Source organism: Saccoglossus kowalevskii, chromosome 16, assembly GCF_978046115.1.
Source record: "Saccoglossus kowalevskii chromosome 16, keSacKowa6.1, whole genome shotgun sequence".
NCBI lineage: Eukaryota > Metazoa > Hemichordata > Enteropneusta > Harrimaniidae > Saccoglossus > Saccoglossus kowalevskii.
In genome coordinates this window covers 34,282,412-34,296,756 of record NC_140656.1, presented here as the reverse complement: position 1 = coordinate 34,296,756, position 14,345 = coordinate 34,282,412, and the positions used below count along the sequence as shown (strand labels likewise).

At 41.7% G+C, this 14,345-nt stretch overlaps 1 protein-coding gene across 1 annotated transcript in view; it reads right to left on the bottom strand.

Moving 5' to 3' along the window:
* Positions 1-2,006: 2,006 nt before the first annotated feature.
* The window catches only part of LOC100377611 (acetylcholinesterase-like), a 44,895-nt gene continuing 32,556 nt past the window's right edge, over positions 2,007-14,345 (bottom strand). The window contains exons 3-6 of the mRNA XM_085491006.1: positions 2,920-3,749; positions 2,431-2,534; positions 2,151-2,312; positions 2,007-2,028 (exon numbers count right to left, since the gene is read on the bottom strand). Coding sequence (XP_085347132.1) covers positions 2,007-2,028; positions 2,151-2,312; positions 2,431-2,534; positions 2,920-3,749 — 1,118 coding nt within the window. The remainder of the gene's footprint in view (positions 2,029-2,150; positions 2,313-2,430; positions 2,535-2,919; positions 3,750-14,345) is intronic.

Sequence of the window (14,345 nt, the reverse complement as noted above, 5' to 3'; positions counted from 1 at the left end):
GCACCTTTCCAAGCCACAGATGTTATATTTGACACGTGAACAGCCTCCACATATACAGAACTAAGCCATTCATACATAGAATTTGGCACCTTTCCAAGCCACAGATGTTATATTTGACACGTGAACAGCCTCCACATATACAGAACTAAGCCATTCATACATAGAATTTGACACCTTTCCAAGCCACAGATGTTATATTTGACACGTGAACAGCCTCCACATATACAGAACTAAGCCATTCATACATAGAATTTGACACCTTTCCAAGCCACAGATGTTATATTTGACACGTGAACAGCCTCCAAATATACAGAACTAAGCCATTCATACATAGAATTTTACACCTTTCCAAGCCACAGATGTTATATTTGACACGTGAACAGCCTCCACATATACAGAACTAAACCATTCATACATAGAATTTTACACCTTTCCAAGCCACAGATGTTATATTTGACACGTGAACAGCCTCCACATATACAGAACTAAGCCATTCATACATAGAATTTGACACCTTTCCAAGCCACATATGTTATATTTGACACGTGAACAGCCTCTACATATACAGACCTAAGCCATTCATACATAGAATTTGACACCTTTCCAAGCCACAGATGTTATATTTGACACGTGAACAGCCTCTACATATACAGAACTAAGCCATTCATACATAGAATTTGACACCTTTCCAAGCCACAGATGTTATATTTGACACGTGAACAGCCTCCACATATACAGAACTAAGCCATTCATACATAGAATTTGGCACCTTTCCAAGCCACAGATGTTATATTTGACACGTGAACAGCCTCCACATATACAGAACTAAGCCATTCATACATAGAATTTGGCACCTTTCCAAGCCACAGATGTTATATTTGTCACGTGAACAGCCTCCACATATACAGAACTAAGCCATTCATACATAGAATTTGACACCTTTCCAAGCCACAGATGTTATATTTGACACGTGAACAGCCTCCACATATACAGAACTAAGCCATTCATACATAGAATTTGACACCTTTCCAAGCCACAGATGTTATATTTGACACGTGAACAACCTCCACATATACAGAACTAAACCATTCATACATAGAATTTGACACCTTTCCAAGCCACAGATGTTATATTTGTCACGTGAACAGCCTCTACATATACAGAACTAAGCCATTCATACATAGAATTTGACACCTTTCCAAGCCACAGATGTTATATTTGACACGTGAACAGCCTCCACATATACAGAACTAAGCCATTCATACATAGAATTTGGCACCTTTCCAAGCCACAGGTGTTATATTTGACACGTGAACAGCCTCCACATATACAGAACTAAGCCATTCATACATAGAATTTGGCACCTTTCCAAGCCACAGATGTTATATTTGACACGTGAACAGCCTCCACATATACAGAACTAAGCCATTCATACATAGAATTTGACACCTTTCCAAGCCACAGATGTTATATTTGACACGTGAACAGCCTCCACATATACAGAACTAAACCATTCATACATAGAATTTGACACCTTTCCAAGCCACAGATGTTATATTTGACATGTGAACAACCTCCACATATACAGAACTAAACCATTCATACATAGAATTTGACACCTTTCCAAGCCACAGATGTTATATTTGACACGTGAACAGCCTCCACATATACAGAACTAAACCATTTCAAGGTACTTGTTTGAAATGTTAAGAGATTAATTAAAGTATATACATGCAGTGAGTGTGAAAAAGTGTACATAATATATGCCTTTCATCGATAACGGAAACATGACGTCATTATTTTTTGAAAGACTGTCAGAATTATTATTATAACAATGTGTAATTGAAATCATCTGAAGTAGATGATAATCACACATGCAATTCTTTGAAATAAGTATGTGAATAAATTAACATATGGAGTAATACTAATATCGTGACGTGTACAACAACAAATCTAAAATCTGAATATCAATGTGAAATAATTATTCGTCTTCAAAAATCAGATGATTATTTGGTTGTCTCTTGATAACTGCAAATAAAAACAGAAATATATATGTAGTTATGCATTCAGTCTTCAGTGAATCTACACATATAGGTTTACAAAATGTGATACATTAAAACCACAGAAATGTCTACCATGACGAAACTTACCATCTCTCGTCTCTTTCCAATAGTGGTATTAATTCACTCCACAGTTGACAATCTTCTTTTCGTAGTCCAGAATCAGATTCAAAGGTGGGAAACCTTAGGTACTGACGTCCCTGTGCCGTCTGCCGTGGCCAATATGGTACTAACTGTCCCTTGTTTGGATTCCTAAAATGGTCAAATATAGTATTTGTATAATTAAATCAAATAATCGATTATTATGTTCATAGCAACTCCTATTTTTATTAGCACTTTCCAATTTTTGAAGTTATCACGTGACCCTTACCCTGATTTAGCGAAATTCGCCCAATAAGCCATTATGTTTTCCGATAATTCAACCTCTTCATCAGTATACCCGTTTGCAGGATTCAGGGGCATGCCAAAAACGAACTGAAACATAAAGTAAGTCACAATTAATAGTTATAAATAAGTAAAGCCGACTGATATTATATGCGGGATTTCATTGTTTAGACCAGCGTCCCCTGGACGGTGTTAAACCGAGTCCTTTCCTAAAATTAAAGGCGAACATTTCAAAATACAATAGCCCAAACATGACTCCAAATGTATTAAAGCAGGCAAGGTAGTGTTGCAGGTACAACAACATGGCTCAACTCATACACAGATAGATAGTCAACAGATGCTATCTAGTAATTCATTATTATCTTAGACACCGAGCCTACCTATTAAGTACTGGGTAACAGTCACGTGTATGGTGTATACGGCAGTTCGAACATTCACAAAGTGTGTTAAATTCTGTGAAATGAGATTGTCTTACCTGGATATCATCACCATGCATTATCCCCATCCATTGTGGCCATGGATTCTGACTGTCTCTGATATCCAGCTTATATGTGTACACGTTTACATTTTCCTGTGCGTATTTATGAGCAAAATCAACTGTTGGACATATGAACTGACGGTCGCCAACGACATCGTCTAAGGCATCACGGTTAGCCACACTGTCGTAGAGCATATTCCAGTGAGAGTAGTGGTCTTTGATGGCAGATCTTGAACACATATTCAAATCATAGTTCACAACATCAACGTTGCCTAGGTAGTTATCATATGTCTGATAACTGGGTGTGTCTATTTCATATCCTGGTATTTGGTACAGAATAAAATACGTGCCTTCATCTCCATTAACGCCTGCCATGATACTGGCTTTCTTGAAGTGGCCGTTGCGAATCAACCTTTTTGGTTCGTCCGTTAGAAACTTGTTATCAACGACGGGAACCCATGGGAACTCGTTAAAATTACCAGTTACCCATTCGTTAGCACTCAATGTATCAGCAGGAATACAACGAAGACAATCGACGAAGTCCCTATCTTCGAAATCATCACAGCCATGAGATAGGCCTAGAGTTTCAGATCTCTGCCTGGACTGTGCATGAGTCATTACTGCCCAGTTGGCATCAGGCGCACCACTCTGCAATATGGCGCGATTGAATAATGGCTCACTCAATGGTGAAAGTAGATGTAGGCCTACACTTGCTGCTCCAGCGCTTTCTCCAAAAATGGTCACCATGTTGGGATCTCCTCCAAAAGCACCAATGTTAGATTTCACCCATTTCAAGGCAAGAACTTGGTCATACATTCCATAGTTTCCTTTTAAAATACGTAACAGAAACAAATGTCATTTCATTGGTGTTGTGCGTTGTACACACATGTTGAGAATATTATGATAGAATTCAGTTCAAGTTGACACACACTAACATACTAACACATATCCCCACAGAGTAAACACAGACTAAACCATACCACAAGAGTCAACACAAACTAACCCATACTACCAGAGTCAACACATAATAACCCATACCACCAGAGTCAACACATACTAACCCATACCATCAGAGTCAACACATATTAACCCATACCACCAGAGTCAACACATACTAACCCATACCACAAGAGTCAACACAGACTAACCCATACCACCAGTCAACACATACTAAACCATACCACCAAAGTCTACACATACTAACCCATACCACCAGAGTCAACACATACTAACCCATACCACAAGAGTCAACACAGACTAACCCATACCACCAGGGTCAACACATACTAAACCATACCATCAGAGTCAACACATACTAACCCATACCACCAGAGTCAACACATACTAAACCATACCATCAGAGTCAACACATACTAACCCATACCACCAGAGTCAACACATACTAACCCATACCACAAGAGTCAACACAGACTAACCCATACCACCAGAGTCAACACATACTAACCCATACCACCAGAGTCAACACATACTAACCCATACCACCAGAGTCAACACAAACTAACCCATACCACCAAAGTCATAACAAACTAACCCATACCACCAAAGTCAACACATACTAACCCATACCACCAGAGTCAACACATACTAACCCATACCACAAGAGTCAACACATACTAACCCATACTACCAGAGTCAACACATACTAACCCATACCACCAGTCAACACAGACTAAACCATACCACCAGAGTCAACACATACTAACCCATACCACCAGAGTCAACACATACTAACCCATACCACCAGAGACAACACATACTAACCCATACCACCAGAGACAACACATACTAACCCATACCACCAGAGTCAACACAAACTAACCCATACCACCAGAGTCAACACATACTAACCCATACCACCAGAGTCAACACATACTAACCCATACCACAAGAGTCAACACATAACTAACCCATACCACCAGAGTCAACACATACTAACCCATACCATCAGAGTCAACACATACTAACCCATACCACTAGAGTCAACACATACTAACCCATACCACCAGAGTCAACACATACTAACCCATACCATCAGAGTCAACACATACTAACCCATACCACCAGAGACAACATATACTAACCCATACCACCAGAGTCAACACAAACTAACCCATACCACCAGAGTCAACACATACTAACCCATACCACAAGAGTCAACACATACTAACCCATACCACCAGAGTCAACACATACTAACCCATACCACCAGAGTCAACACATACTAACCCATACCATCAGAGTCAACACATACTAACCCATACCACCAGAGTCAACACATACTAACCCATACCACCAGTCAACACACACTAACCCATACCACTAGAGTCAACACATACTAACCCATACCACCAGAGTCAACACATACAAACCCATACCACCAGAGTCAACACATACTAACCCATACCATCAGAGTCAACACATACTAACCCATACCACAAGAGTCAACACATACTAACCCATACCACCAGAGTCAACACAAACTAACCCATACCACCAGAGTCAACACATACTAACCCATACCACAAGAGTCAACATATACTAACCCATACCACCAGAGTCAACACATACTAACCCATACCACCACAGTCAACACATACTAACCCATACCACCAGAGTCAACACATACTAACCCATACCACCAGAGTCAACACATACTAACCCAGACCACAAGAGTCAACACATACTAACCCATACCACCAGTCAACACATACTAACCCATACCACTAGAGTCAACACATACTAACCCATACCACCAGAGTTAACACATACTAACCCATACCACAAGAGTCAACACATACTAACCCATACCACAAGAGTCAACACATACTAACCCATACCACCAGAGTCAACACATACAAACCCATACCACAAGAGTCAACACATACAAACCCATACCACAAGAGTCAACACATACTAACCCATACCACAAGAGTCAACACATACAAACCCATACCACCAGAGTCAACACATACAAACCCATACCACAAGAGTCAACACATACTAACCCATACCACTAGAGTCAACACATACTAACCCATACCACCAGTCAACACATACTAACCCATACCACTAGAGTCAACACATACTAACCCATACCACCAGAGTCAACACAAACTAACCCATACCACCAGAGTCAACACATACTAACCCATACCATCAGAGTCAACACATACTAACCCATACCACCAGAGTCAACACATACTAACCCATACCACTAGAGTCAACACATACTAACCCATACCACCAGAGTCAACACATACTAACCCATACCACCAGTCAACACATACTAACCCATACCACTAGAGTCAACACATACTAACCCATACCACCAGAGTCAACACATACTAACCCATACCACTAGAGTCAACACATACTAACCCATACCACCAGAGTCAACACATACTAAACCATACCACCAGAGTCAACACATACTAACCCATACCACCAGAGTCAACACATACTAACCCATACCACCAGAGTCAACACATACTAACCCATACCATTAGAGTCAACACATACTAACCCATACCACAAGAGTCAACACAGACTAACCCATACCATCAGTCAACACATACTAAACCATACCACCAAAGTCAACACATACTAACCCATACCACCAGAGTCAACACATACTAACCCATACCACAAGAGTCAACACATACTAACCCATACCACCAGAGTCAACACATACTAACCCATACCACCAGTCAACACAGACTAACCCATACCACCAGGGTCAACACATACTAAACCATACCATCAGAGTCAACACATACTAACCCATACCACCAGAGTCAACACATACTAAACCATACCATCAGAGTCAACACATACTAACCCATACCACCAGAGTCAACACATACTAACCCATACCACAGGAGTTAACACAGACTAACCCATACCACCAGAGTCAACACATACTAACCCATACCACCAGAGTCAACACATACTAACCCATACCACCAGAGTCAACACAAACTAACCCATACCACCAAAGTCATAACAAACTAACCCATACCACCAAAGTCAACACATACTAACCCATACCACCAGAGTCAACACATACTAACCCATACCACAAGAGTCAACACATACTAACCCATACTACCAGAGTCAACACATACTAACCCATACCACCAGTCAACACAGACTAAACCATACCACCAGAGTCAACACATACTAACCCATACCATCAGAGTCAACACATACTAACCCATACCACTAGAGTCAACACATACTAACCCATACCACCAGAGTCAACACATACTAACCCATACCATCAGAGTCAACACATACTAACCCATACCACCAGAGACAACATATACTAACCCATACCACCAGAGTCAACACAAACTAACCCATACCACCAGAGTCAACACATACTAACCCATACCACAAGAGTCAACACATACTAACCCATACCACCAGAGTCAACACATACTAACCCATACCACCAGAGTCAACACATACTAACCCATACCATCAGAGTCAACACATACTAACCCATACCACCAGAGTCAACACATACTAACCCATACCACCAGTCAACACACACTAACCCATACCACTAGAGTCAACACATACTAACCCATACCACCAGAGTCAACACATACAAACCCATACCACCAAAGTCAACACATACTAACCCATACCATCAGAGTCAACACATACTAACCCATACCACAAGAGTCAACACATACTAACCCATACCACCAGAGTCAACACAAACTAACCCATACCACCAGAGTCAACACATACTAACCCATACCACCAGAGACAACATATACTAACCCATACCACCAGAGTCAACACAAACTAACCCATACCACCAGAGTCAACACATACTAACCCATACCACAAGAGTCAACACATACTAACCCATACCACCAGAGTCAACACATACTAACCCATACCACCAGAGTCAACACATACTAACCCATACCATCAGAGTCAACACATACTAACCCATACCACCAGAGTCAACACATACTAACCCATACCACCAGTCAACACACACTAACCCATACCACTAGAGTCAACACATACTAACCCATACCACCAGAGTCAACACATACAAACCCATACCACCAGAGTCAACACATACTAACCCATACCATCAGAGTCAACACATACTAACCCATACCACAAGAGTCAACACATACTAACCCATACCACCAGAGTCAACACAAACTAACCCATACCACCAGAGTCAACACATACTAACCCATACCACAAGAGTCAACATATACTAACCCATACCACCAGAGTCAACACATACTAACCCATACCACCAGAGTCAACACATACTAACCCATACCACCAGAGTCAACACATACTAACCCATACCACCAGAGTCAACACATATTAACCCAGACCACAAGAGTCAACACATACTAACCCATACCACCAGTCAACACATACTAACCCATACCACTAGAGTCAACACATACTAACCCATACCACCAGAGTTAACACATACTAACCCATACCACAAGAGTCAACACATACTAACCCATACCACAAGAGTCAACACATACTAACCCATACCACCAGAGTCAACACATACAAACCCATACCACAAGAGTCAACACATACAAACCTATACCACAAGAGTCAACACATACTAACCCATACCACAAGAGTCAACACATACAAACCCATACCACCAGAGTCAACACATACAAACCCATACCACAAGAGTCAACACATACTAACCCATACCACTAGAGTCAACACATACTAACCCATACCACCAGTCAACACATACTAACCCATACCACTAGAGTCAACACATACTAACCCATACCACCAGAGTCAACACAAACTAACCCATACCACCAGAGTCAACACATACTAACCCATACCATCAGAGTCAACACAAACTAACCCATACCACCAGAGTCAACACATACTAACCCATACCACTAGAGTCAACACATACTAACCCATACCACCAGAGTCAACACATACTAACCCATACCACCAGTCAACACATACTAACCCATACCACTAGAGTCAACACATACTAACCCATACCACCAGAGTCAACACATACTAACCCATACCACTAGAGTCAACACATACTAACCCATACCACCAGAGTCAACACATACTAAACCATACCACCAGAGTCAACACATACTAACCCATACCACCAGAGTCAACACATACTAACCCATACCACCAGAGTCAACACATACTAACCCATACCATTAGAGTCAACACATACTAACCCATACCACAAGAGTCAACACAGACTAACCCATACCATCAGTCAACACATACTAAACCATACCACCAAAGTCAACACATACTAACCCATACCACCAGAGTCAACACATACTAACCCATACCACAAGAGTCAACACATACTAACCCATACCACCAGAGTCAACACAAACTAACCCATACCACCAGAGTCAACACATACTAACCCATACCATCAGAGTCAACACAAACTAACCCATACCACCAGAGTCAACACATACTAACCCATACCACTAGAGTCAACACATACTAACCCATACCACCAGAGTCAACACATACTAACCCATACCACCAGTCAACACATACTAACCCATACCACTAGAGTCAACACATACTAACCCATACCACCAGAGTCAACACATACTAACCCATACCACTAGAGTCAACACATACTAACCCATACCACCAGAGTCAACACATACTAAACCATACCACCAGAGTCAACACATACTAACCCATACCACCAGAGTCAACACATACTAACCCATACCACCAGAGTCAACACATACTAACCCATACCATTAGAGTCAACACATACTAACCCATACCACAAGAGTCAACACAGACTAACCCATACCATCAGTCAACACATACTAAACCATACCACCAAAGTCAACACATACTAACCCATACCACCAGAGTCAACACATACTAACCCATACCACAAGAGTCAACACATACTAACCCATACCACCAGAGTCAACACATACTAACCCATACCACCAGTCAACACAGACTAACCCATACCACCAGGGTCAACACATACTAAACCATACCATCAGAGTCAACACATACTAACCCATACCACCAGAGTCAACACATACTAAACCATACCATCAGAGTCAACACATACTAACCCATACCACCAGAGTCAACACATACTAACCCATACCACAAGAGTTAACACAGACTAACCCATACCACCAGAGTCAACACATACTAACCCATACCACCAGAGTCAACACATACTAACCCATACCACCAGAGTCAACACAAACTAACCCATACCACCAAAGTCATAACAAACTAACCCATACCACCAAAGTCAACACATACTAACCCATACCACCAGAGTCAACACATACTAACCCATACCACAAGAGTCAACACATACTAACCCATACTACCAGAGTCAACACATACTAACCCATACCACCAGTCAACACAGACTAAACCATACCACCAGAGTCAACACATACTAACCCATACCATCAGAGTCAACACATACTAACCCATACCACTAGAGTCAACACATACTAACCCATACCACCAGAGTCAACACATACTAACCCATACCATCAGAGTCAACACATACTAACCCATACCACCAGAGACAACATATACTAACCCATACCACCAGAGTCAACACAAACTAACCCATACCACCAGAGTCAACACATACTAACCCATTCCACAAGAGTCAACACATACTAACCCATACCACCAGAGTCAACACATACTAACCCATACCACCAGAGTCAACACATACTAACCCATACCATCAGAGTCAACACATACTAACCCATACCACCAGAGTCAACACATACTAACCCATACCACCAGTCAACACACACTAACCCATACCACTAGAGTCAACACATACTAACCCATACCACCAGAGTCAACACATACAAACCCATACCACCAAAGTCAACACATACTAACCCATACCATCAGAGTCAACACATACTAACCCATACCACAAGAGTCAACACATACTAACCCATACCACCAGTCAACACAAACTAACCCATACCACCAGAGTCAACACATACTAACCCATACCACAAGAGTCAACATATACTAACCCATACCACCAGAGTCAACACATACTAACCCATACCACCAGAGTCAACACATACTAACCCATACCACCAGAGTCAACACATACTAACCCATACCACCAGAGTCAAAACATACTAACCCAGACCACAAGAGTCAACACATACTAACCCATACCACCAGTCAACACATACTAACCCATACCACTAGAGTCAACACATACTAACCCATACCATCAGAGTCAACACATACTAACCCATACCACAAGAGTCAACACATACTAACCCATACCACCAGAGTCAACACATACAAACCCATACCACAAGAGTCAACACATACAAACCCATACCACAAGAGTCAACACATACTAACCCATACCACAAGAGTCAACACATACAAACCCATACCACCAGAGTCAACACATACAAACCCATACCACAAGAGTCAACACATACTAACCCATACCACCAGAGTCAACACATACTAACCCATACCACCAGTCAACACATACTAACCCATACCACTAGAGTCAACACATACTAACCCATACCACCAGAGTCAACACAAACTAACCCATACCACCAGAGTCAACACATACTAACCCATACCATCAGAGTCAACACATACTAACCCATACCACCAGAGTCAACACATACTAACCCATACCACTAGAGTCAACACATACTAACCCATACCACCAGAGTCAACACATACTAACCCATACCACCAGTCAACACATACTAACCCATACAACTAGAGTCAACACATACTAACCCATACCACTAGAGTCAACACATACTAACCCATACCACCATTCAACACATACTAACCCATACCACTAGAGTCAACACATACTAACCCATACCACCAGAGTCAACACAAACTAACCCATACCACCAGAGTCAACACATACTAACCCATACCATCAGAGTCAACACATACTAACCCATACCACCAGAGTCAACACATACTAACCCATACCACTAGAGTCAACACACACTAACCCATACCACTAGAGTCAACACATACTAACCCATACCACCAGAGTCAACACATACAAACCCATACCACCAGAGTCAACATATACTAACCCATACCACCAGAGTCAACACATACTAACCCATACCACCAGAGTCAACACATACTAACCCATACCACCAGAGTCAACACATACTAACCCATACCACCAGAGTCAACACATACTAACCCAGACCACAAGAGTCAACACATACTAACCCATACCACCAGTCAACACATACTAACCCATACCACTAGAGTCAACACATACTAACCCATACCACCAGAGTTAACACATACTAACCCATACCACAAGAGTCAACACATACTAACCCATACCACAAGAGTCAACACATACTAACCCATACCACCAGAGTCAACACATACAAACCCATACCACAAGAGTCAACACATACAAACCCATACCACAAGAGTCAACACATACTAACCCATACCACAAGAGTCAACACATATAAACCCATACCACCAGAGTCAACACATACAAACCCATACCACAAGAGTCAACACATACTAACCCATACCACTAGAGTCAACACATACTAACCCATACCACCAGTCAACACATACTAACCCATACCACTAGAGTCAACACATACTAACCCATACCATCAGAGTCAACACATACTAACCCATACCACCAGAGTCAACACATACTAACCCATACCACTAGAGTCAACACATACTAACCCATACCACCAGAGTCAACACATACTAACCCATACCACCAGAGTCAACACATACAAACCCATACCACAAGAGTCAACACATACAAACCCATACCACAAGAGTCAACACATACTAACCCATACCACAAGAGTCAACACATACAAACCCATACCACCAGAGTCAACACATACAAACCCATACCACAAGAGTCAACACATACTAACCCATACCACTAGAGTCAACACATACTAACCCATACCACCAGTCAACACATACTAACCCATACCACTAGAGTCAACACATACTAACCCATACCACCAGTCAACACAGACTAAACCATACCACCAGAGTCAACACATACTAACCCATACCATCAGAGTCAACACATACTAACCCATACCACTAGAGTCAACACATACTAACCCATACCACCAGAGTCAACACATACTAACCCATACCATCAGAGTCAACACATACTAACCCATACCACCAGAGACAACATATACTAACCCATACCACCAGAGTCAACACATACTAACCCATACCACTAGAGTCAACACATACTAACCCATACCACCAGAGTCAACACATACTAACCCATACCATCAGAGTCAACACATACTAACCCATACCACCAGAGACAACATATACTAACCCATACCACCAGAGTCAACACAAACTAACCCATACCACCAGAGTCAACACATACTAACCCATTCCACAAGAGTCAACACATACTAACCCATACCACCAGAGTCAACACATACTAACCCATACCACCAGAGTCAACACATACTAACCCATACCATCAGAGTCAACACATACTAACCCATACCACCAGAGTCAACACATACTAACCCATACCACCAGTCAACACACACTAACCCATACCACTAGAGTCAACACATACTAACCCATACCACCAGAGTCAACACATACAAACCCATACCACCAAAGTCAACACATACTAACCCATACCATCAGAGTCAACACATACTAACCCATACCACAAGAGTCAACACATACTAACCCATACCACCAGTCAACACAAACTAACCCATACCACCAGAGTCAACACATACTAACCCATACCACAAGAGTCAACATATACTAACCCATACCACCAGAGTCAACACATACTAACCCATACCACCAGAGTCAACACATACTAACCCATACCACCAGAGTCAACACATACTAACCCATACCACCAGAGTCAAAACATACTAACCCAGACCACAAGAGTCAACACATACTAACCCATACCACCAGTCAACACATACTAACCCATACCACTAGAGTCAACACATACTAACCCATACCATCAGAGTCAACACATACTAACCCATACCACAAGAGTCAACACATACTAACCCATACCACCAGAGTCAACACATACAAACCCATACCACAAGAGTCAACACATACAAACCCATACCACAAGAGTCAACACATACTAACCCATACCACAAGAGTCAACACATACAAACCCATACCACCAGAGTCAACACATACAAACCCATACCACAAGAGTCAACACATACTAACCCATACCACCAGAGTCAACACATACTAACCCATACCACCAGTCAACACATACTAACCCATACCACTAGAGTCAACACATACTAACCCATACCACCAGAGTC